The 26675-nt window shown below is 39.7% G+C and overlaps 1 protein-coding gene across 27 annotated transcripts in view; it reads right to left on the minus strand.

Annotated features, from left to right (window-relative positions):
* Positions 1-17106: 17106 nt before the first annotated feature.
* The window catches only part of LOC134814670 (dual specificity calcium/calmodulin-dependent 3',5'-cyclic nucleotide phosphodiesterase 1C-like), a 55083-nt gene continuing 45514 nt past the window's right edge, over positions 17107-26675 (minus strand). For 14 of the 27 annotated variants that reach the window (XM_063822919.1, XM_063822888.1, XM_063822866.1 and 11 more), the window contains 12 exons: positions 25345-25438; positions 25070-25186; positions 23265-23346; positions 22672-22845; positions 22314-22433; positions 21846-22087; positions 21419-21544; positions 21144-21245; positions 19222-19372; positions 18911-19099; positions 18696-18780; positions 17107-18442 (listed from right to left, as the gene is read on the minus strand). In XM_063822919.1, coding sequence (XP_063678989.1) covers positions 18174-18442; positions 18696-18780; positions 18911-19099; positions 19222-19372; positions 21144-21245; positions 21419-21544; positions 21846-22087; positions 22314-22433; positions 22672-22845; positions 23265-23346; positions 25070-25186; positions 25345-25438 — 1751 coding nt within the window. In that variant the 3' untranslated portion in view covers positions 17107-18173. Of the gene's footprint in view, positions 18443-18695; positions 18781-18910; positions 19100-19221; positions 19373-21143; positions 21246-21418; positions 21545-21845; positions 22088-22313; positions 22434-22671; positions 22846-23264; positions 23347-24886; positions 24921-25069; positions 25187-25344; positions 25439-26675 lie in introns of those variants that run through there. The other 13 variants (XM_063822992.1, XM_063822944.1, XM_063822896.1 and 10 more) reach the window with 2 other exon arrangements.

The following is a 26675-nucleotide window of genomic DNA, read 5'->3' on the forward strand; positions in this document are numbered from 1 at the left end:
AATTTTGCCTCATTGGATTTTCGAGACCAGGCAAAGTGTTTTCTGGAGCAGCATTGCCTACTTTAGCCTCAGGCTGTCACTGATAAAGCCAGTGATGTTTTGGGATAAGGAAAATGAAGAACAACCTTCTGTCTTTAGAGGTATTCTGTAAACTTAATTTCAGCCTTTCTAGCTTCAATTGAATTGAGTAATATGATGATATTGTTTAAATGACATGAGACACAAATGAGACACTGTACAGTTAAGCCACTTAAGACATATCTACAAATTTTCGGTCATACGTTAACAAAACGTGGTAACAGGCGGAATTCAGGCGCAAACACCCCTACAGACACAAAAGACAGGAAAGCAGCCAAGAAGTCATCTCTGAAAAAGGACGTAGATGTGCTGCAGACTGCCTTAAATGTGATTCCAGCTGGAGATACTCCTGCCCTGCTCACCAACCACAGAGACCTAGAACAATGCCCTTGTGGCAATTCTTCGGATGCATGGAAGATTGACTGTTCAAAATGTCACCAGTTCTGGCATGTGGATTGTCTAAGCATGAAGGGCATGGGACAGTCCCAAATCAACAAACTGGTAGAATATCTATGCCCATTCTGCTATGTAGCACCAATCCCAACCATAAATCATGACCTCGACCTCTGCCATGTCTGTAGAAACACACTCACGATCCAGCAAGCCAACAGTGTTCATGAAATAGGAATAGCAAGTGAGAAGCTGGAACAAATGGCATCATTTGGTGACCTGCTCAACAAAGTGAACTTTGACAACCTCAAAGATGGACTATTGGCCATACAGAACCTCGAGCTACATGTTCAACATATATTAATCAGTGAGGAAGGTCTGAAGCATCACCAAAACAAAGTGAGTAAGATAGAGGAACATATGAGTGAAATTGCTAAGCAAAAAGCATCAGAGGATGGTTCAATCACTGACATGGTAAAACAGACACATCAGTTGGTTGAACAACTCCAGAAGATCAGTGATAAGCCGGAGGTAACATCTCACAAGAACGAGGAGCTAATGAAAAGGATCGAAGACAAGCTCCAGGCACTAACCGAAAGTGAGACAACTTTCCAGACCCAACTTAACAGTTTAGGTAGTCAAATACAGGATCTTAAAGCATCTCCTCAATCCAGAGCACCACCTGTGGCTGAGAAACACTCTCCTCCACCACATACTTTCTTACAACCTGACCAGCCTACCCCTCATATAGCACATGACCAGGTGCCTGTAACGGAAATCAAGCCAGATTTCATTCTGACAACTGAATCTGATAAAATTACTGCCTTTCTTCAGTCATGTTCCTTCGAATCAGAGAACGGTCACTCTGTCATTTCATTTGGCAATCCCTACCACTACACTGGTTCTAAATCTTCAAAAAATGTTCCACCGATTCCTGAGGAACTTAAACCATTATTTGATGAAATGAACAAAGTACAAACTGAGCTGTACAATAAGTGCTACCCGGAGCAGCCCCACCTGACGGCCCCAGTTATTAACTCATGTCTCATCAACAGATATGATGGCCCTGATAGTCACCTACCTAATCATTCAGACCGTGAAGTGACCATCCATCCGGAATCCTCAATTTTTACTTTGTCTCTCGGCCAGAGTTGTAACATCAAGTTCACTGAATGTGACTCTGGAACTGAATCTTCTTATGAATGTTTAGACCGCTCCTTGTACATAATGAGCCGTAGATCACAAGAAGTTTACAGCCATATGATTGAGCGTGGCTCAATATCAGATGGCATTAGATACTCGCTGACCTTTCGTGCTGTTAGCTGGACTAATAAAAATTGCACAAGTTTACATGGTGATTCAAACACAGGCCTCTTGCGTTTTGGGTCTGACAAGAGGGGTACCTTTGGCGAGCTCATGCCAGGTCAAAAATTCTGGGCTCCCAGAATTGATGATATCAACCCTGTGTCCTGCATGGGTTACGCCAATGTAGTGCTCCACTGTGGGATCAATGACGTGAGACAGCCTGATGTTAAATCTGAGAATGATATTGCTGATTGCTACAATAAACTGAAGCTGAAAATAAAACAAATTAAGAAGCTTAGCCCTAGCACTAGAGCTGTATTTGTTTGTCAGCTGCTTCCCACTAGGGACTTACAGCTGAATTTTAAAGTTGATTCATTTAATAGACTTATTCATTTTGACCTGCTCCCTACATGTAAGGATGTTGTGCGTGTTCAGGGTTTTATGAAGTTCGCCTGCAACCGTGTTCTTGCGGACGAACTTTCAAAACAATTTGACAGAAATGGTCGACCTGATACACTTCATCTTAACAAGTCAGGGGCAAGAGTCCTTGCTGGACTCATTAAACAATCTGTATTTACTAGGTTAAATGGCGGGGCAGACAGAAGACATCACATCGGCAAAGTTAATGGACGGCTATACAGCAACGTGGCTAGTGACCCGCCTGCACCGCAGCGGATGGGGAGGAACGGTTAACAGGTATGGTTAATCGTGTTCAAAAGGAAATTTGTTATCACTGTCTGAAGAATATTGGTCTAGGGCTTCCCCACTTTGAATGCTTTAACTGCAACAGTATTTTCCATGCCAAATGTTTTAATCCCTCCAAAGCACAAGTTATTAATGACAACTTTTACTGCATCAAATGTAAACATTCTATATCTAAAAAATATAATCCTTTTAAAGTAATGACCGATCCTGAAGTTAATGACTGTGACCCATGTCTCCAAAAGATGTCTGATGTTTTGGAAAACTGTAGATCCTATACAATTAAGGACTTTAACACACATATCAAACCGTGTTTTGCAAGCAACTGCTCCATGATTTTCCAGAACATAGATGGCAATAAAACAAATTTTGATGCCTTTAGCATGGAACTAGACCTAATAGCCGAAAAATTTAAAATTATTGGACTTGCTGAAACCAATATTGGAATAGAGGAAAGCACTGTTTACCATCTAGAGGGATACAATTGTTTCTACCAAGATAAACATATCAATAAAGCGAAGGGAAGTGGAGTAGCATTGTACTTAAAGGACGAACTTAATGGAGTTGTAAACGAAGAATTATCATGGGTAACCAAAAATCTTGAAACCCTATTTATTACCATTCAACATGATGAACCTCTACATGTAGGAGTTCTGTACCGTCCTCCTAGTGGGAACGCCTCAGAGGCACTAAATGAACTTAGAAAAATGATTGAATCATGCTCAAAAAAGAATGTTTACATACTAGGAGACTTCAACATTAATCTCCATGATGAAAACAGTAAACTCGTTCAAGACTTTGAAAACCTTATTCTAGGCCTAGGTTTATCACCACTTATTTCTACGTCTACGCATCATAAACCAGGATGTAACCAATCATGCATTGACAACATACTCACCACCAACATCGAAAACTCTATCTGCTCTGGAACGATTAGTACCTGCATCAGTCACCATCATGCTGTATTTAACATATTCAACTCACCCCTAGTCAGTGCTGAGGATCATGAACAAAAGCACTTCCAGTACTATGACTACTGTGCAACTAATGTGAACAAATTTGTCGAAGTACTAGACAATGAATTAACAAGTGATCCACCAGAAGATTTCAGTACTTTTTTCACTCTATTCAATCATCAACTAGACAACGCATGTAAACTAGACCAGCCTAAGTGTTCTAAACGTACTGCTAAAAACAACCCATGGATTACATCTGGCCTAATTGCCTCTATAAATAGAAAACATGAGCTTTATGACCTATGGAAAAAGGCAGTTAAGAAGAAATGCCTCAGCAACTCTTCACCTAGCCATGCAGACTGTCTTACTCTTTGTTATAATTGTACAAATAAGGTAACACGTCATGAAGAATTTAAGGCACACCGGAAGTTATTAAACCACCTTATCAATTCTGCAAAACGTAAGTATCATGGTGTTAAGATTACAGAATGCGCTGGAGATAGTAAGAAAACCTGGCAGATAATCAACGAACTACGTGGTAAGAAAAGACGTGAGATCAAGCCGAACTTCGTGATAAATAATGAACGTGTGATTAATCGTCGTATAATTGCAAATGAGTTCAATAAATACTTTGCCTCTATTGCAGCTAACCTGAACGAAGCATACTCTGGTGACTATTTGAGAATAAATTCGCTGCCTTCATTTACTGACTACCTGCCAACATCAATTACGTCCAGTATTTATCTTTGGGATTCTGACTGTACTGAGATTAAAGAGACCATAAGCGAACTAAAAAACGGGAAATCCAGTGACATACCTATTCATGTGATCAAGAAGTCATGCCAAATTACTGCACCGTACTTAGCTAGATACTTTAACAAATGCATGCAAGAAGGCCACTTCCCCGATGAATTGAAGACTGGGAGAATCAGCCCCATTTACAAAAAAGAAGATGAACAGCTATTAGAAAACTATAGACCAGTATCAACTCTACCTGTATTCGGGAAAATTCTAGAAAAGTTAATTTATAAGAGGCTCTATAGTTTCCTTACTTCCAAGGGGATAATACATGAAAACCAGTTCGGCTTTAGGAAAGGACACTCCACCAGCCATGCACTGAACTACTCTGTAGAACATATAGAATCGTTAATTAGTAAAAAGCAACATGTCCTAGGGGTCTTCATCGATCTCTCAAAAGCCTTTGACACTCTAGATCACTGTAAACTAACTACTAAATTAAAAAACTACGGTATAAGAGGGAATGCTCTGAATCTTATCTCTAGTTACTTGTCTAATAGGAAACAATTTGTAAATGTTCTAGATACCAAATCTGATGAATTACCGGTCGAATTTGGAGTCCCTCAGGGTAGTGTATTAGGACCTCTACTTTTCCTACTGTATATCAATGATATTTGCAATATAACTAATAAGGGTAAATTTGTCTTATTTGCAGACGATACTAATATATTTGTCGCTGCCGATTCGAAAAATAAAGCATACGAATTGGCTAATGAAGTACTACAGGCCGTAAACAAGTATATGGGAGTTAACCTACTGCACATTAATGTAAAGAAGTGTTGTTATATGTACTTTTCTCCCTCTAAACGTGATAATAGCGAATTAAATGCAGATATAGATAGCCAAAACTTGTCCATAAATAACAAAATAATTAAACGTGTAAGTCAGACAAAATTTCTTGGAGTAATCATTGATGATAAACTGAGCTGGAAACCACACATATTATCTCTCAATAAGAAACTAAGTAGTGCTTGTGGACGTATCTACCGTATTAAGAAATGCTTACCAGAATCACTATATAAGCAAATATATCATTCTCTCTTTGAATCACACCTAGGTTATGCTATTTCTGTCTGGGGAGGTATTCCCAATAATCAGTTGAAACCGCTATTTATTACTCAAAAGAAGTGTATCAGGATTCTCTTTGGAGACTTTGAAGCCTATGTAGACAAGTTCAAGACATGTGCTAGAGCAAGACCAATTAATTCTCAACGTCTAGGATCTGAATTCTATGTTAAAGAGTCCACCAAACCTCTATTCACAAAACACGAACTACTTGCTATAGAGAACCTATACAGATACCGTTGTTTAATGGAATTGTTTAAGATCATTAAGTCACGAGTACCAATTTCGTTATACTACCTATTCGGCTTATCAAATAGGAAAGATAATTTGTTAATCACGCCCTCTCCAACTAATCAATTTATGTACAAATCTGCATGGCTGTGGAACGAATTTCGTAAAGTTGGGCCGATGAATTTCACCTCCCCTTGCAGCTCTGTCAAGAATTTGCTTAAACAGTCACTTCTAAGAGCTCAAAACAGGTATGGAACTGATTGGTGTGACAAAAATTTCACTGAATTCTGAGTGAGAAGTGATACTTGCCTGTTATTCCCACTTACTGACTGATAATCTTATCTATGGATACCATGCTTGAAATTAGGTAAACAACATAGCACTTCCTAACCAGTCACGTTGAACGCGATCGCCGAATGATAAAACAATATGGGAGCGCGCACAGTATTGCGCGCTGATACTCTAAATACTGTGCGCGTTTCGTCCGGAACCTGGGGGAGTTCCCGCTCTAATATATCTGACGACAGTGATTACTCATTATGAGAACTAACCCCGACCACTTTCCCGGTCGAACCGTACCCAAATCAAACTAATTTATGAACCACGTGTATAGCCAACGTCCTTGCGGTGCTGAGCCGATGTAAAACTCTTCTGTCTCTTGTTAATATTTTAGTTGTACTGTGCATAAAAGTGTGTAGTGACAAGTGTGTAGTGGTAATGTATATTATTTATTATGACGACGCGATATTTATAATGCAGAATTAAAAGCTGCTTTCGATATGACTGGTGGTGGGCTGTCTCCGGCGGGACATAGATCTATATAGGGGGTACCCGGGGTACGAGTTAACGAACAGTGTTCGTGTCCTTCCACAACCCCCTGTTACCTGTGTTTCTGTCGGGGTAGCCTAATTCATCCGTTAGAATCGCAGAGTTAGCGGAGCTCATGATATCTCGCGACGTATGCTGCATGAACGGTGCAAGACTTGCGCCGTTTGTTTCAGCATCCAGTTGCGAGTGCTTGCCCATCGAAAACATGATTAGTGATTGTGGATTTTATTGATATTACTGATTATCCATCATATTCAGTATTAATGTTATCCATTATTTATTTATTGACATCCTTCAGTCTCCAAAACGAGGTGTGAAGGTAAATTAACTTTGAGCCTTGTTTTGGCGACTGCTTAATCGATGGGCAAGTAGGTATTTGTTTTTTAGCAGTGTTGAACATTGAAACAATTATAAAATGTTTATTTTTATCTTATATAACCAATAACGTACAATATGAATGACATATGCTATAGTGACGTAACATATATAGTGCAAAGAATTAGTAACTTGCGAGATGTGATTTAGTGATAATCGACGTTAACATTTTGCAGTTTACAGTTGCACAATGTTGGCGTCGATTGTTACTAACATTTATCTGAATTTAATACAAGTACATGTCACATATAAATTGGGTAGCTGAATGAAACTCGTGCCTCAAAATTTTCCGTTATTAGCATTGCAGTGTCCACGCCCTATACTGCGTTAACGACCGAAATTTTCCCAATATGCAATTATTATTTTGCTTCTAAAATTCTCTGATAATTAATAATATATCGTGACATGTAATTGTAAGATAACAAACCTCGCGCGCGCGGCGCTTACATCTGCACCTGAGAATCTCTCAGCAATGTGTGGCTGTCTGCGCGGCGGGCTGTGTATTGTGTATATAGCTGAATTTAAATTTAGATTTATTTGTAAATGTATAATAATATTAAATATGTATTGATTGTTTTGTGGTAAATAAAAATTTTGTTTTACAAAAAAATTTTGTTTTACAAAAGTAAGACTCGCTGTGCACTGACCACTGTTGTGAAAAATCACAGAAAATTGAGTCACAGGATACAAGGATACAATGAATTTTGATACTAGAAATTGTACTCACTAATTGAAGTACTTTCACAGCATGCTATACATATTTCGACCTCACAAACATTATGTAATCGCTTGGATCGAACATGCAAACATGTTTGGGAAAGCAAACATAATTTGCAATAACGCTCAATTCCCAAATTAGTATGTAGAGTATACAATTTTTTCAAACAGTATACACATAATGTCACAATGACCCTATATAAAATTAATCCTTCAAAAATTCAATATTTTGAAAATCACCCTTGGCCTTGCGGCTCCAAGTTCAAATCTAAACTGTCTATATTGATAAAGTTCTTTTTCGCCCCTCTGTCTAGTCCCCCCGGAGAGAAATTACCGTCGTTCTTATTAAGATTTAGTATGTAGAGTGTAAAATATGCGCGGCGTTAATAAAATTTATAATCCATCTTAACGTTAACACTGTTCATTGTTGTTTAGTTGTTTACCTGGGAAACCCAGGCTATTATGTTCATAAACATACAGATTTGGCGGCATGACAGGCTGAGCGCCGCCCAGTAGTAATTTAGTTGTATGTTTTTATTTCAATGCATTGCGCTACACATATTCGATATTTTAGCTGAGTTATAAGCATTTTAAGCAAGATATTACCCATTTTCGTCCCTTTAACACTCTTGCAATGCACAAAAGGCCTACACATACAGCTCGACCTTTTCTTGCTACACAGTTGACAGTGTATTTGCATAATTCACACTTAGGGCAAACATTTGGAACCAAATTTGTCATAATCAGATCAAACAAAAAATGTTGTGCCAACTCATTGCGTTTATTACATTAGCTATGTGCGCGGCGCTTTTTTCAAGCTTCGGCTTGAATGTGAAAGAACTCAGCTCAGAGAAGCGAGCATGAATAAACTAGTTTATTTAGCTTTATGCTAATTAATAGTCTATTGCTCGCTTCCTTGCTCTATCCAGAGCCGTCTCGCTTGCAGTTTACGGGGCCGCGCTCAGCCTGTCATTCCGCCAAATCTTTATTTATGTTAATGAACATAATAGCCTGGGGTCCTCAGGTAAGCTTGCAGTATGCAGTATGCAGTAGCGCGCGACCGCTTGCAGTACGCGTAGACTCATGGCTAGGTGAACTCAATTCCGCATTCCTGAAATGTTCAGGAAGCTTGAGAAGTGAGAAGAGCGCCGCGCATGGCACAGGGACTGGCGTGCCAGGTAATAGATTGTCATACGTTGTATGACCCGCCGCGCACGAAGTGCGCGGCTCCCCCTGTAGTGAAGCGACCGTGGGGGTCACCACGTGATACAACTAGCAAGGTAGGTGATTGATTCACGATGTCAATCCTTCACAGCTTAGCGCGAGGCCCAATGGTGCATTTTGCCGATCTAGTTGCTAGCAAAGAAGCATTATTTGGTTGCGATCATTGATGCGCGGCGCGGCACAGTCTAGTATTGCATCGCACTATAACTATAAGCCTTGCGCCATCGACCGTAAGACGCGCGCGCTGAGCATTGAATGATTTTTAGCTTTTATTTCGGCCAGCACATTATTTTGGAAACAATCAAAAAGTTATGATACTTCCCATATGACAATTTTGTGGAAATTTGGTCAGCTTACGTAAACATTTATGTTTTACTGAACCTAAATTAGTTTGAGCAATTTCGATGGTCAGAATTTGAGTTATCAATGAATTTATACCTATTTTGTCATTTTTAAACCTCTTAATCAAGTAAAGGCCAATAACTCTCAATACAATCTCTCCCAATACAATACGAGTAATTTAGGTTCGGTAGTTAAGTATGATTGGAAGTTGACGGATGTTACTCGTCTAAATTTCTTCGAAGTAGCGCGCGCCGCTTTCTTCTCGAAATGGCCCGACGGCAAGTACTACGAAGTAGCGCGCGCCGGGCCAGACCATTAACAATGGTCGACGGCAAGTGCTACGAAGTAGCGCGCGCCGGGCCAGACCATTAACAATGGTCAAGATTGGAAGGTCTTCACAAATTTTCAGAATGATCTCATATTTTGCATTTAATTGGAACCGAAGATTGAAGATATGACAGAATAATACGACATTACCTGAGGACCCCAGGCCATTATGTTCATTAACATATAAAGATTTGGCGGAATGACAGGCTGAGCGCGGCCTAGTAATGTGACCTCCACGGTCGTTTTATTTCACTATATCGTCCTGACGATACAGGGGGAGCCGCACACTTGGCACTCGTGCGCGGCGGGTCATACAACGTATGACAAAGTTTATTTGTATCGTGCACCCCCTACTATAACAAGCTAGGTGACTATTATGTATTAGCTTGAACCAACCTAGTTACATTTTCATGACAGTTAGTAACTTAACTCATGTTTTGATGTATTCGGTCGCAGCACCCCAAAATGAAGGTCTAGGTGGAGTGGCCGTGGCTATTTTTTATTTTACTTGCAACTTTGAGCACGCATTGCTCAATCCCAAATCCAGAGCCCTTCATGCGCTTGTATCACGTGGTGACCCCCACTGTCGCTTCACTATAGGGGAGCCGCTATAGGGGAGCCTTCACTATAGGGGGAGCCTTCACTATAGGGTTGCTCTAACCAGAGCCCTCTCGCTTGCAGTAGCGCGCGACCGCCGGATTACTGGGCCGCGCTCAGCCTGTCATTCCGCCAAATCTTTATTCGGCCATGTTAATGAACATAATGGCCTGGGGTCCTCAGGTAAATCTTTATGTTAATGAACATAATGGCCTGGGGTCCTCAGGTAACCGCCGGAGTGTTGTGAAACAAGCGCGTCACGCAGTACGCGTAGGCACATGGCTATGTCATATGTGAAACTATAGGGGGAGCCTTCACTATAGTAGTAGAGGCTCTTACGGGCAAAAAAACGTGTTTTCTGCTAAGAGTTTAGAGACCTATAGTACGGAAAAAAAGTATTGAGACTCATTAAGTCGGAACCTTGTACTTTCGCGCGTTACAAATCTCTGTAGACCCATTTAATTAGTTTAATGGCTTGACGTAGCTAGGGGTGCAATGATATGAGGAGTGATATGATATGAGGCGCGCGGCTCATAAACAATAAATGTTGGATCCGATTTTAGCTTCCTACACGAGGTCATTTTTCAATTCCCATTTATTTTGCTCCTGATATATATTATGAATCTACCAATTTGTTACTGGATTAGAGAAACTGTTCCATTTCATTGTCATTACTTTTTCTTCCTAATTAGAATATTATAGAGTTACTGTTTAAAATAACAATTCAGTTGTTTACCTTTATAAGCTGTAAGTTGTTATTGTTTCTTAAAGTTAAAGACAATCTGTTCGATTTGATCATCAATCATATTTGAATGCATTCCTCGTACGTTTTACCTTACCAACTTTTTGCTTTTTGTGCATACCCCTTTTTCTTCGTGTGAACTGCTCCTCATTTTGCTTTTCGTTTAGAACTCTTCATAATATTCTACAGAACTACTCTTATCCTGCTCTTCGTTTAAAATATTCTTGCTCGTGCTAAATTACCCTTATCCTACTCATTGTTTAAAACTATTCTGTATTCTTGTTCGTGCATCGGTTTTGGTGACTGGAAAAAACCTTGGGAGAGGATGGATGAGCGGGAAAAAGAGAGGGAGGTTATGCTGAGAATGAAGGAGAACATCAAAAGAGAGAGGGAGGTTCAAGTGGGTTCTCTGGAGATGCAGAGCAGGTGGGGTGAGTGGAGAGCTCGTGATGAAGACAGATTTGAGCTGGCATACACTTTTTAAGTATGGTGACTCACTTATTGGGTTCATACTAAGTGCTGTGTACGGCACCCTCTTAACCCCCTCTATAGTCCATAATGGTCTCCAAGTGGAATGAAGATGAGGATGGGAAGTGCAAGTTATTTTAGGAGAGGATGGATACCATTCAGCATATTTTGGCTGGGTGCAAAGTAGCTCTTAGTCAAGGAAGATATAGATGGCGGCACGACAAGGTTCTGAAGCAGATCTCTGAACAGGTTATCTCCCATTGTGAGCGCCGAGTGAACACTTATAAGAACAAGGCCAGCGATGGAAGACAGTTCATTGACTTTGTTCCTGCTGGGAGGGAAAAAGCAGCTGGTACAGACGACCGCAACCGGAATGAGAGTCGTGGTTTTGGGATCCTGAGTGGGTCTTGAGATTGGATAGTGCTGTCAGACATTGAGGGATAGCAGTTTCCCAGTGAGATTGTGGAAACACGGCTGAGACCGGACCTTGTGAATGTGATATTCTCAAGGTCGGCAAAGACGGTTATTTGGTGGGAACTAACGGTACTATCTGAAGAGCGGATTGCTGAATCATATGAGTACAAACTCGACCGCGGTACAGCAGTCTTCAGACTGAGATTCAAGCAAAAGGATGGTGCTGTTATAATGCTGCACGGTTGAAGTTGGAGCAAGGGGAGTGGTTGCTCAGAGTTTGGAGAGAGCTGCGAGGAGAATTGGTTTTAAAGGAAGAGAGCTGAAGAAGCTTATAGTACGGCATAGTGGAAAGAAGCAGCTCACTGTTCCAGGTAGATCTACTTGTTATCAAAGAAGAAGGAGTGGTAGGTAAGAAAGATTGGAGCTTGAGAGTTCACTTAACATCGAGAAGTACCATAAACGTTTTCTTGTCGCCAATTGCGAGCTCTAACGGGTAAACGGGTCTCTTCAGGTGAATCTCGGATCAGATGGTGGTCCAAGGGTGGACTGCTGGGGCGCCTGACAGGAAACCGTATTGCGATTAAAGCCCCGAAACGGTGTCAGGTTTGTAACTGATGATTCTGATCCATGCTCCTGTGAGTTTGCTGCTGTATCTCAACTCGCTAAACTGAGACATCTACGCATCTTGGGTGAATATGCGTACATCTTCATACTAAACCCAGGTGTGGCATGTGTCAGTGAATACGGGCGAGCGGATGCAATACCTAAAGTGCTAAATTACCCTCATCTTGCTCTTCGTTTATACTATTCTTGCTCGTGCTAAACTACCCTCTTCTTGCTCTTCGTTTATACTATTCTTGCTCGTGCTAAACTACCCTCATCTTGCTCTTCGTTTATACTATTCTTGCTCGTGCTATGTGGGGGGGGGGTCAATACTGGGGGTCGCTCAATGCTGACAGTTGCTGACAGGGGAAGGGGGTAAAATTGGCCAAAACCTTGCTGATTTCATATGTGAACGCTCCCTAAGATCATTTGATTATAAGGCTCCACGTCCTACCTAACGAGATTTGCTGGTCCAAGATAATTCGGTTACAAATCAAGCAGGTCACACCTTAATCTTTATTTAGCTTGCTGTTATAGGATGCGTGTAGTGATCTATCAAGAAATGTGGTCGATGTGTATAAACTGATAATTGGATTTACTTCGGCTGAATTAGACGTATTGTTCACTTAGTATTCCAACAGCTGTTTACATAATACAATGTTCATATAATTTGTCAGCGATCCCAAGTAATCTTTATGCCAATTTCATTTAGGTAGTATGTTCGTGTAGGAAGCTGGAAGACACGATTCAAGATAAACAGTCAGCCCAACAGCGAGTGATGCAATATGGTAGCGACATCTCACACCACGTAAGTCAAATATTAATTTAGATTAAGTCTTAACATCCGTTTATGGATAACATTCACAATCCACTGCAGAGCAGTTTCCATAACAATAACACAGCTCTTTATTTAAAGTTAAACTACTTTTCATACCCCCATACCGCTCTTTGTTTAAAACTATTCTTGCTCGTGTTAAATTACGTGGCAATTGTGCAAAACTGCCCCATATTTAGAAAGTCTGCCCAAGCTAAATTTGTTTTTGAAGGGTTCCTAGAACCGTTCTAGGTCTCAAACCCTGGGGCGGAAGATGTGTTTACGGGAATTTTCTCAGATCCTTGATGTTATATTAACCATATTACCATTTTCAGGTCGCAGTCAGATACCCTGTTGGAACTATTTATCCAAACTCTCCTTTACTGTTTACAGTAGGATTATCAAGGATACAGCAGATGAAGAGAATGAAGAAACCCGAAACCCATCTATTAATATTTCAAATAGTTTCCCTAAAAAATAATAAAACAAAAGATAACATTAACAATATTAGTCCAATTTTTGCGACCAAAATATTCCTGTTTTAGTTGTTTCCAAGAAATCTTACTACAATTAACAATCTGACAGCCGCTCGGAAATGAGTTCAATGCAACTCGAAGCCAAAATCCAATGCATTAAGGGTTTGGGAGCAAAATTTTCCAACTACATGACAGCGAATTTGAAACCTTAGTAATTTATAATTGCCAAAACAGTGAAAAACAAGTACTCTGGCCAATATAATAATAATGCACTGTCACTGTGTTCGTTACCCGGCACCAGTTTATTCAAGGTAGGCGTTCAATCCAAATGTGTTATCTTTCGAATTCTGCTGTCATCTACCTTGCAGGAACCAGTTAATAAAGCAAATAATTTCGTTTACCATGTGACGTGTCTTTGTTGAGTGTAAACACGCGACAGCATTCTCTGGACAGACTTCTCCAAACAGTATAAATTATCGATGTAAAATTAACATTTTTTATAACATGCAGAACGAGCTCTTTCTGTTCGGATATTATATAGATCATAGATCAGAACAAATTCTACCGAATAGGTATGAGATAATCCACTTGAGAGCGGCAGCGAAAACTTTATAGTATGAAAAGTATATTTTTCAGCACTTATTCCTGCTCGGCGTGAGAAAATTTGCCCTGTACCGTTCAAATCGTGGTGCGTTACTATAATAGTAATGACCGGCATTGTTTACTTTGTTTTAATAAAATTATAAGAGTGTCTTGTGTCAGCCGTGACTGGCATACAATTTGGAAGTACAATATCTTGTCTACATATTTCAATATCTTTTACATTCTATGTAGCACCCTGCAATTTATAGTGAGTAAGATCGTTTACTGTTATAATATGCAATGAGTATCACTTGATAGAGACAGACAGACAGACAGGGTATCACTTGCTTGATGGAGTATCACTTGCTACGTCACTCCTCGCATTCGACAATACTAATAGCGTTTCTCTTCCTAATATAATGTAGGAAGCTGATATAGGCGCTGTGATTGGACGAAATAACGTGCGCTCATTGGTCAGATATTTAATTGATGAACCAATGGACGCGGCGATCTGAACAGCGAGTCTCTTAACTTTATTTCTGCACTATAACCGCTAATTGGACACAATAGTATGATGTCTAAGGATCGATAATATGTTAAGAAGTATAAATTTGGCCTTATTGGTCACGTGCTATACCAATGCGCGTTTTAAACTTTGACAGTCTATAACTCTGAGGCAAATAAAGTAATTATATTCATATTTTGTCAGCAATAAGATCACATTATTTTCTATTTGGTGTGAAAATATGAACTAGAACGGACATAATCTCGCTGAGTTATAGCTGTTTGAAATTTATGATGAACGCGCGGGTGCCAAATGATAACAACTAAATGCTTTTGCGCGTAGTGCGCGTCGAAAATTTGGCAAAAACGATTGCGGAGTGACAATATTCAAACTTCGATAAAGTATATGAAGTGGGTACTTCTCTGTTCTCGGAAAGGAAAAATTAAGGCAAACACGATGTGACTATTTTTGGGTTGATTTAATACAACTGCAAAAAATTATTCAAACTTCAAGCAAAGTTTGGTAGGTTATAAACCTACAAAGTTTCACTATGTAGAGTTTCTACGATACAGCTAGGGGGAGCCGCGCACTCGTGGCGGCGCGGGTCATACAACGTATGCAGTATGACAACGAAATAGCGCGTGCGTGTCGGGTTAGTTCATATTAACACTGGCTCTTACTAGCTAATTCGCTCGCCCATAAATTAGTACTGATCACGTAACGCGACTTAAGTTTTTTTTGATTTTTTTGCCTAACAAAACGGATGATGATTAATCACTTTACACTCAAATGTCACGTGACTTTTTCAACTCGTTCTTTTACCTGAGGACCCCAGGCTATTATGTTCATTAACATATAATAAAGATTTGGCGGAATGACAGGCTGAGCGCGGCCCAGTAACTCGTTCTTTAGCTGGCTCTGAACGACTATTCGAAACCCTATCCCTCTAATCTTTACTGAGCCGCGCTCAGCCTGTCATTCCGCCAAATCTTTATTCGGTTATGTTAATGAACATAATAGCCTGGGGTCCTCAGGTACGTAATCTAATCTGATCATAACCCAATCTTTAACAAAAGTGTATGCCGAAACCCTAACCAAAACCCTAACTGCTAACAGCTAATATAACGAGAAATTAAATTAACTTCCTTATATATACGGTCATATCGTGTGATCGATTGTTGTCATACGTTGTATGACCCGCCGCGCACGAGTGCGCGGCTCCCCCTGTATCGTAGAAACTCTACCATAATTGATAAAACGACCGTCACAGGAGGAGCAAAGTGCAAAGAAACTGCCACAAACTGCTACAAACTGCTACTAACTGCTACAAACTGGCACTAACTGGCACTAACTGCTACTAACTGCTACAAACTGGCACTAACTGCCACAAACTGCTACTAACTGCTGCAATCGTGCCCCCTCTTTACTGCGCAACGCACGCCGCGCACAACTGCTACAAACTGGCACTGACTGCTACAAACTGCTGCAAACGGCGCGCGAATGGCAGTTAGTGCCAGTTTGCATGTAGTAGTTAGTAGCAGTTAGTGGCAGTTAGTGCCAGTTTGTAGCAGTTAGTAGCAGTTTGTAGCAGTTTGTGACAGTTTCTTTGCACTTTGCTCCTCCTGTGCCTTACTGGGCCGCGCTCAGCCTGTCATTCCGCCAAATCTTTATTCGGTTATATGTTAATGAACATAATAGCCAGGGGTCCTCAGGTAACCTGTGCCGTGGGGGTCACAACGTGATACAAATCGATTGTAAGTTTATAACCTACCAGGACGCGCGCCGAGTTGGACTCGTCGACGGAACAAATATTTTACGAGTATATCACCCGTTAAGTGATCGAGAGAGTTTTTCGCCAATATCTCGCCATGGGAGCATTTTAACCGGACCCCCTATTATATATGTGATGGTAGGTATGGGGTTATTTGTAATCAGCGTCCGAAAATACATCGATTCAAGTTGGTTTGAACTGTCGAGGGCCCTTTTAAAACTAAATCTCGAAGATCGACTGCATGTAGAGTGATTTAGCACGTACGCTCGGATTCTCGGAACAAAACGGTCGCGCAGTTTTACGTAAACCCTAATCCTGCAACCCTAACCCTAACCCCAAAGCTATCCATAACCCTAACCACAACCCCAACCCTAACGCGAGCCCAAAACAATCGAATTCGTGTTTTACTAGCCTGCCACGTGGTCAAAACGGTTCTTTGCCCATTACATAACTCTCCCATCTCCAGGGAAGCATTTTTACCCTACATTACATCATGGGTGGTGATTCGGAATCAACGTCCAAAAATACACCGATTTAGATGACTTATAGTTATACCCTCAGGGCCTTTTCACAATAATTGTCCTAAAATTTGGGCGAGCGATTAACAATGGACAAATGACGCTGGATGGTCCCGGTCGGTATAAGGGAATAATGTAATTTTAGACATGACTATGGACTAGAGTTACACATGATTCGAGTTTCGAAATCTAGTTTTGTTTAAAATGTTGATTTTTATTTATCACAGTTTATTATCGTATGTCATAGTCTGTAGTCGTTAATTGAAAGAAAAACACTATTTGGTAGATAAGCACAAAGTTCTTGGTACAAAATCGTCATAGATATTACATTGCATATTCGTTGAATTTGCTGTGATAAATATTACTCATTACTATTCTAACTGTAGTTATTCTAAGAAGCCAATTTAAGACCAAACGGTAAAACTTAAATATGCAACTTTCTGTAATACGTAAAAATCTAAAAGCTTTTGGCGAACTCATTCATTGTATACTGCATAGTTTATTGACCTCGAGTATAACCTCGTCACTCGTTATTTAAGATTCTTATCAGACATCACATCATCATAACAGGTCTTCAAATCTTCAACATATCAATTATTCGATCGATGATCGTTCGCGTGTCAGAAAAAAATCCATAACATATCAAACTTAATTCAGTCTAAGTGTAACTAGAAATGTGCCGGCAATTATATCATTATATGATTATATTAAGTCATTGCAATCCAAAACATGAAAACAAATATGTAGCAATTTCTTTGACCACCCAAATTATGACTCTACTTAATGTTAAACTTTCGAATTGCTCTTAAAACTTCAAATCAAAATTCAAAACTTAGTCAAAAGTTAGGAAAAGGTGAAAACTGAAAGACCACTGCATCATGCATTATTGTTGCAAAATATTGGATAAATACAATGGCTCTTGAAATAAATTGTCAACATCACGTGATCATACACTTTATAATCGTGATTGTTCAACTGATCTCAAGTATGTTTTTTTATGTACTTCGGTTACTCACCTTAATATGAATTCGAACTTTTCGATAAACAAATTATGCAACCCACTTAATTGATCTTATAACGTAAAAGTAAAATTTAAAACATGGCATTTATCCACTTTTAATGCAATTAAAAATCAAACAAATGATGCAAGCTGGCGCGATGCTGTATTAAGTATTGTACATTTGGTACAAATCATTTCTATAAAATATACACAAAATAAGTAACAAAGCGAACGTTCCACTAGTCCTTACTCATCGTACTTAACTTCTCAATTTCTGAAGTGCTGACTTAACAAAATCTCTGTCATTGGAACTGAACAAAATGACGCGTTACGCCTCACGCAAGATCAAGGGCAGGCCCCGACAACAGCTGCTGATTGTCCAGTCGCGGTCGGGGAAGAAACGGTTTTAGGATCTTCCTCGAGGATTTTAGGGCCCCCATTAAGGGAGGAGGGCGCGTCTGTCTGACTGTTTCGTTGTGAGGATGATTTCCGTGAGGACGGCTGGTCGGTGGTGCTGTTCTTTTTAGTCGGGGGATGAGATACCTTCTCCTTAACTGACTCCGTTTCCTCTTCCTTTACACGGCCATTGACTGCTGGAGTTACAGGGGTCTCGTCTGGAAAATATTTTTATCGTATGATTTTAGTGATTCTTTCAAGTTTTTAAAGATATAATGCTGATTGCTGAAACATCAGAATGGAAAATATGTGAAACATATAACTTAATTATTATTAAATCGAACAATTACAGGGGAATCTACGTACGAAGAGCGATTCAAAATATTTCACTTTTTTATGGCAGTCTTATTATAGGATCAAGTCAGTTCAACGATTGTTTATGACTACAGTCGTTTTGTATCACAAAATCACCTTTTGGAGTGACGAGCTCTTTCCACCTTTTCCTATTCTCGGATAATCGATTATCCCACGGTCTATCGACCTTTTTGTAGTTAACCTGAGCGTTGCAATTTGTTATTTATTCTACTCATAAAACAATGTATTTTCAAATTTCAATGTCTTTCACATGTAAGGATTTGGAGAACAATGAAAATGCAATCAAAAATGGAATGTAGTGTAAAACTTACAGATTTAGTTCCAGTAGCGTTGGCTTCTTCATTCTGAAGAAGCAGTAGAGCATCGAACATATCTCCAAGAAGGTTCATGCTAGGAACGATGATAAAGTCGATAAAACCGACTTGGGACTCGGGGACTAAAGTCTCTGTTCTGTTGCAGAGAGGCGAGTTCGGAAGTCCCAGCGACGTTTCTTTGTCACCCTGCAGCGAAATTAAAGTCAACGAGCTATTAACACAGGGTATTCGATTAGATGAATGAGTTTATTCGATGTTTGCTACATTAAAATAAAAACATGACTCGTTTAAACGAACAAACTATTAACCTGACAGAAGAACTCCTCCATGAGATTATCCGTCCATTTCTTGTGGAGACCCCATGTTTTAGTTGGATGTGAGATGTCAGCACAGTGCAGAATCAGGGTCATCGCCGTGTTCCGGTTAACGCTGAAGAAGGCGGCGATGTCCTTCGTTGTTCTTAAAAAGCAGAGGTTAGCTGGGACGATGGAGTATGATGGCGACTGACGAGAGACACTGACATGAAAGCAATCCCCGGCAGCAGGAGCAAGAGTTATAATCCCGCAGATAGAGTAACAGACTTATAAACCCGCTAGTAGTAAATAGTAAAAGCCACGTGGACGAGTAAAAGTGCCGATAATCATTGAGGATACTAGCAAATTTTATGAAGAAGCTTATAGATATAAACATTAACCAGCGAATGGTGAACAAGCTTATAGATATAAACAGTAAACCAGCGCATGGTGCTCATTTTTCTGTAGAAATTCAGACTGTTTTAATAACAATCACGCACACAGCTGCCTGATTGTTGATAATTTATAAGATAAATGGAATTAGCGCTTGCTATTTAAACGGTATAAGATTTTTAAACCTTTTGTCCAAATTATTGTTCTTTTGAGAGAGATCAGATTAGTGTACTAGGTGGATTGTAGGCGTTTAGCCGTTCAAGATTAAACTTTTCCAGATTATCACCAATAAGGCACACGGTTTCTTCGGTCGCTACGTAACGAGATCTAGTAAATAAAGATTCATGGAGTTTTTATTAATCGACCTGGGACAAAATTTAATTAGGTCGTAAGCCGATGCCAATCTGAATCATTCGACCCGAAAAGATGGTAGTAACCTCGTAGCGGAAGAAAAGTTGGGTCACTAAAATGTTTACATTATTGAGCTAAAGAATGTACATTTTTAATGAAGATGTTGCAAATGCGGTCTAAATAACCAGGCTTTTGTTTTTAATTCACTTTTTACGGCGGCATGAATAGCACTTGCAAATTCTATAGCGCAAATAACTCGCTACAAGCTCAGCTGCTACTTGATATATAACCCGCTACAAGCTCAGCTGCTACTTGATGATAGTTATTAACCGATATTGAACCTATCAAAATACCAGACATGTTGATCAATTCAGTAGACGACTGTTTAATGCAGCAGACTGATCAATGAGACCTTCATCTGCAGCTCCTACGTAAAATATAAAGCCCAACAATAGCAGCATGCTCAAAGCTTTGAATCTCACTAAACTAAAATAAGTACAGATAAGTATAGTCAATTAATCAACATGGCCACAAACCAGGGCTTCAGAAATGCTCCAGGCGCTTCCCGATGAAAGGAAGCTTATCAAACTTATTAAAACAACCAGTATGCATGGAATGCGGAAAAACGGAGCAATCCATTCACATGAATAAATAAAATGAACTTGCGTAGAGTAAAGGTGCTTTTTTGCACGGTATAAACAATCTTAGAACAAACCCGAGAAACCAACGTGGTTATTGTAGAAGCTAAAATCCCAGCTAACTTTGTGCTTTGTAGAACAAGTTAAGGTTCCCAGGTGATTTGACAGAACATTGATTTTGGGGAGAAACTTTTCGACGCAGGTGAAGGGAAATTTGTGGACTATTGATTTTTGCAAATATTTTTGGAGAAACTAGGGATTTTAAGTAAATATCAAGCTCAAAATTTCATGTTGAGTCAAATCACCGAACATTTGAAGAAACTCTGATCAAACTTAATCAAATAGCTTGGTTTGATCAGAAGCTTCAACTTGTAGAATAGCTGCAATAGCATAAGGTTATTAGCATTAGATCATTAGTTGAATACAATAACACTAAATCTGCAAAGTGCAAGAAAAGTGCTGATTGAATCAAGTCGATAGAATTCTTGCTGACACAAACTTTAAAACTGATTTTAAAACCTCCCAGGAATGAGAAAAACCGACGAAAATACTTACGTCGAGGGGTTGAAGAGGGCGTTCTGCATGTTCTTGATTTGGGTGAAATGAGCGCTCATGTCAGTTCCCAGAACAGCTTCCACGGCTATCCCCCTCATTTCCCTGATGATGAGAATAAAGTCAGCGGTTTGCTCTGAGGTCTATAACTGTCGTGTTAACTGTGCACGTTTAATATTTTTCACTGACGAGCCGACGTAACTTTTCATTTAATCAAAGTTAGACTACACTTTTTTAGTTTGAACCATTTAAAAATAAAAATATCAACCAATCCCTACCTGAAGTCATCCTTCGATAATTTATCGAAAGGATTAGAGTCCGGTTGATCAAGATATCTGTAGGCCGAGCTGATGTGGTGGTTTTCCAGAACTGATCTATCGTTGTACATTATCGTCAGAGGTGAACTGAAATGGGAATGTTGATAATTATAACTTTAAGACGCACGTAACAAAATATCAGACCAAAGGTGTGTCGTACGAGAGGAGGTGTCCCCTCGACTCACACCGTCACTAAGCTTACTGTATTCAATGATAAATACTCTAGGGTGGGTCCTCCTTAATGAGCCTTGTAGTAGATGAATGGGTGCAGAACTGAATAAATAAAGGTATGTTCCAGTAACATAGAGCAGATTAATCGACTGAGTGACAATGAGGCTACATGCACAAAAAGCTACATGCCCAAAAGCCACAATCTATAGTTTCTGACCTGGTACAAATATGGAAGTTATTAGTGGTTCCCGTGTGTTCAACATCGTGTATCATAGCGGAGAAGAGAAGAGCCAGTATCTCAATATCAGTCATCCAGGAAGCAAAGCCAGTAGATGAGATGAGGTTGTGGGTTGTGATGAGAACATCAGCTCCGTGAATTGCATTGTGGTAGGGGTTACCGTGCAGATTGTAGCCGTTCTCAACCAGAGCGCAGTAGTTCTCCAGGTTGTGCAGGTTTATCTGTGTGGAAGAGAGATTATTTTGTGGGATTCTATAGAGTTTGAGTCAAAAAGTTGATACTTGATACAGATAAATGATCAGGTACAAAACGTCTAGCTAGGTTCTTTTATGCAAGATAATGGACACTGTCCAATATACCCTATCGGCCAGGTAAACATGTTATTCTAATGACAACAAGATATGTACCACTTTAATGTGGATTCTTGCAGTCGTCATGAAGGCTTACCTTAAACCTCTTAACAAGGCCATATCTTCGTAGCACCTCACCAAACAAGCCTCGGAACGGTTTGTTGCCCGTCAGACCATCGTATTTAAACACATCAATATCCCAGTTATTTAACTGGTCCTAAACGGATTGTTGTTTTGAGGTTTCATAATAATTAAACATGGATATAGGGAGCTGTGAAAATGTTTTTAGAGGTCTCTATGGCTTCGACTCTTAAACGTTACTGGCACATTTCTCAACGATCAGAATAAGCTAAAAACACGAAAGAGAATAGCCTCTGATCTATCAAATCGTGGGATCACCAGGAATAATACAGTAACTAAAGCATAATCATAAAAGTAAAGTGTCAGTAAATAACCTGAAGCATGAGAGTTGCGGGAGAAACGTCCACAGGAGCTTGAGAAGTCTTCCTGGTTATCTTATCTACGTACATGCTAGCTCTGACTGCTTGTACGATACTCCTGAACTTCGGGGGCTCCACCGCCTGTCTTCTCCCGAATATTTGTTTGGTGAAAGTTGCAGCCAACCATTCCTGGGAGTAAGCCGTCAGTTCGTTGTTCGACATCATGATGAAAGTACACAAAAGTAACTCCAACGGCAATAGTTGTTAATAAGTGCCAGTCAAAATCGTTGTCATGCACATTTTTAATTTGATAGAGAAAACTTTGTGAGGTTGAGCCGCCGTTAAGATGCTGAGTTGTGCACGTTGTTTTAGTAAAGCGTGATTATAGATATCTCCTCGGGGGTTCGGAAATTAGTGTCAACCGACAAGCGGCCATCGTGTTAAAACTATAATGATATATACGCGACGATCAGTGATGTCTCGTTATTAATAAGGTTTGCGTACAGGTGTCTGAGAATGTATCTAAAAACAATTAAGTGACAGTTGTTAAGAAATTGCCACGCAGCTTCTCATTTCAAGATTATCAGTCACATATCTAGCTTTCTTACCTTGACGGCTTTAGGAGTATCTTCAACGCTGGAGATCATCGTCTGGGCTTCAATGTCTTCGGAGACCATCCCAACGCTTGCCCTGAGTTGACCAGAGAGTTAAGAGATACAGAGACAGAGATAACTTTGAGAGACTCACACTACTGACAGACGCAACCCCTTTCCTCCCATTCCTCAATCTACCGCACTAAAGTTTTATGTTATTCATATTAATTAATCATGCGAGACGTAAACTGCTTGCGCAGAAAATTTCATTTGATTTGTCAGCGGCAGGAGAGTGCGGCCCGGGATTGGTCGGGGTGGTCACGTGACCTCTGCACGCGCAGCAGGAGCACTCAACGTGGGACCCCCACTGGCACAGTATCTGGCGAGTACTACACTTCGTTGATCTGTCAACACGACGTCGTAATCTTAGGAATCAATCGGAACACTCTCATGATTCTTCAAGTAAATTAGTGGCCGTCCAGCCATATATTATACTATTACCATGTTGTCGTGACTATGACATTAATGGAGGGGGCCATGGCCTCTTTTGTCATCTTTCGGATTCAAATAGATTGCAAAAATGGCTACATTTTCTCAAAATTTTCACCAAAATTATAAATTTTTCTCCATATGGCGGAAATAGCGAATGCTAGACATTTTTCAAATAAATGGCGAATGATGATCATGATACCCCCAACAATTTTGCGACGCATGCTAATGCACAAATAACCAATTTGGTAGATCCTTACTCATGAGACTGTTTGTTGGCAGTCATATCACTTCTTGATTTCTTGGTCAGGACGCAATCTCGCCACCGGGCTGAACATGGCGGGGAGCGCTTCATAGCAAGTCAAATGTTAGAACTAAACAGAAAGCAGGTTTTATAATGACAGACCAGGAAACACAGCTATCTAGATACACATGGATAATTACAGTTTGGGAGGAAGGTGAGGCACCTCTACAGCGAGCTTTGATAATCCACAAGTAGACATGGAGTTACTAAGGGCAATTAGAACCGTTTACCAGCCGTAATGGAATACAGCCATCTATCAATACAATTACTAAATGTATAAATAGACCGATGTACTGGAATATGTCAGGTTCTTAAAGATTGGGCTTTTGATTAGATCAGTGATTGGGTTTGTTCTGTATTTTTGGTAGATTTCGGCGGACATGAGCTTGCAATTGGCTGGTAGTATACATTTCTGCGCTGGGAGAATAGAGCGCCCACAAATACTTATCACAGCCTTTAAATGCCTAAAATATTCACTTGATAATCATTTGAAGCATTAGACAGCAGCAATTTCTAACTCAAGAACTAAGGAATGAGACTGCATTAAATTTGAAATTATAATAGATGAAGGGAAAGAAGGTGCAGTCTTCAGAAGATTTCACGAACAATTTTGCTTCAAATCTTTAAGAGGAAATAATTTGTTCATTTATAATCGTCGAGAAGAAGTGATTTAAGAATAATCATTGTAAAGAGAGAGACGGAGAGAGAGAGCCAGCATCATTCTCAATTATATGATTGCTCGGCAGCGTGGAGTGTAATAATCGAGACTTATGACAAAAAATTATCGTCTACACTGCCGCGGAAAAACAGCGTTAAGGAAGGCAGTTTAGTTAGCTATATTTACTTGGATCCGAGCCGGGGCTCCCTACACACTTCTACCGTCCCACTACAAGTGTTGAAATATAAACATGCTCCACTTTATCAATAGCCATACACTAAAATTTAATCCTACAAAATGTGCTGAAATCTTTAAAAATCAAAAACAGAACCGCAAGAAAAAGAAACAAAAGATCATAACATGATGTACCTTCTAATGGAAGAAATGATGGACTCAGTGTGACGGAGAATGGATAGTGCCTGCTCCAAGACCTCATCAGAGTCATGCTTAGTTTTAGACAGAGACGCTTTCTTCAACTCCTCCAATCTGAACATACAAGCAATGTTATTGTTGTTCAGATAACTTGTAATTCTGCTTTACAATTGCAGGTGGCATGTAAACAATAAATATTTATAAGCTGTGTGTGGGATTCATATTTAATAATTGTATTATAGTCTGGTTAAAATTGGATAAAAACAACCTACCGAATGATACTATCAGCGATATTTTTGGGGTCCAGAGGGTCGGGTTTGATTTTGTCTTCCGGCGATTCATTTTCGTTGTTTTGACACTTTGGGGCTGAAAAATGAGACTGTTAGTAATTGGTAAAGTTTAAAAATGTTCCCTCAAACACAGTTTCGGTCAGGACATTTGAGTTAATTCTAAAGACTGATAAACCAATATAAACATGATAATAAACAGACATTCTGACCAGTTGACAACGAACCTAACATGGTACTAATACCACACAAATCCTTATACTACCAAAACCTCTGAAACCTTCCTCTTCTTGCTTTGGTACAGTAAATAACAGTGGCTAGATAAAATCTATTTATTGTCAAAACAAAAATAATTCAACGGCTATCATAATCAAGTGGTCATTACATTGATGAGAACAGGTATTTAAAATGTGATTTATCATAGCGAAGTTGCAGGGAAGAGATTTGCCAAGACAGGTCTGACACAGATCATGTCAAATCGATTAGCCGACAGTAATTGTCAACCACCAGTGATCATCAGTCGTTAACACTAGCACTATTAGTGGTTATTAACTGGCGACACCCCAGCTATGAATACGAACCATTACTTATAGCTATAATGAATAATGCTGGACATTTTGTAATCATAATTGGCACGTGAAAAAGGTCTGAGCTGTGATGGTAATGCTGACTAACACACATTTGTGTGAACCAACATACTGACACAATCAACAGCGACTCATAAGTAAGCAAGTAGTAAAAATACAAGATGAGGTCTCTGTAGTAGTACTTAGTAGACGAATGTTTTTTACAGAGTGTTTCTAATTTTAGCACAATTTTTAAAGTTTTGGTTAAAATGTCAACATCGAAACACTTAAGTTATCAAAAATATGCTGCTGAAACTCAATCATATCTGTAGGTGGTCAATGTTCAACTTCAGGTGTTCGTAAATTAAAGGATTCATTGTATTGTCGATAAAGATACTGACGTAAAGAATAATATCTTCATATGCAGCAGGGGATGTTTCTTGAAATGAGCTTCTCACCAAGTGTCCGTTCGATCAAGGGTTGCAGGAAATTCCGTTGGTAATGGATAAAGATCATTATGAACAGAAATGATGGCAAAAAACAATCGGCAATAAAAGTATAAAAAATTGTATTTCGTGTCAAAAATGGTCTCGTAGGGCTAAGTAAATTTGTTGCTTTTGTGACCTCAATCCCAGCTGCATAAGTTGCATAAGTAGCAGCTACTAATCTGCTAAAGTGACCAAACCCATCTAAATATACATCGCAATGAAACAATATATTACCTCGAAGGAGGATGCGCTGGCAGGCAGC

This window comes from Bolinopsis microptera, chromosome 1 (genome assembly GCF_026151205.1).
Source record: "Bolinopsis microptera isolate Bmic1 chromosome 1, MBARI_Bmic_1.0, whole genome shotgun sequence".
NCBI lineage: Eukaryota > Metazoa > Ctenophora > Tentaculata > Lobata > Bolinopsidae > Bolinopsis > Bolinopsis microptera.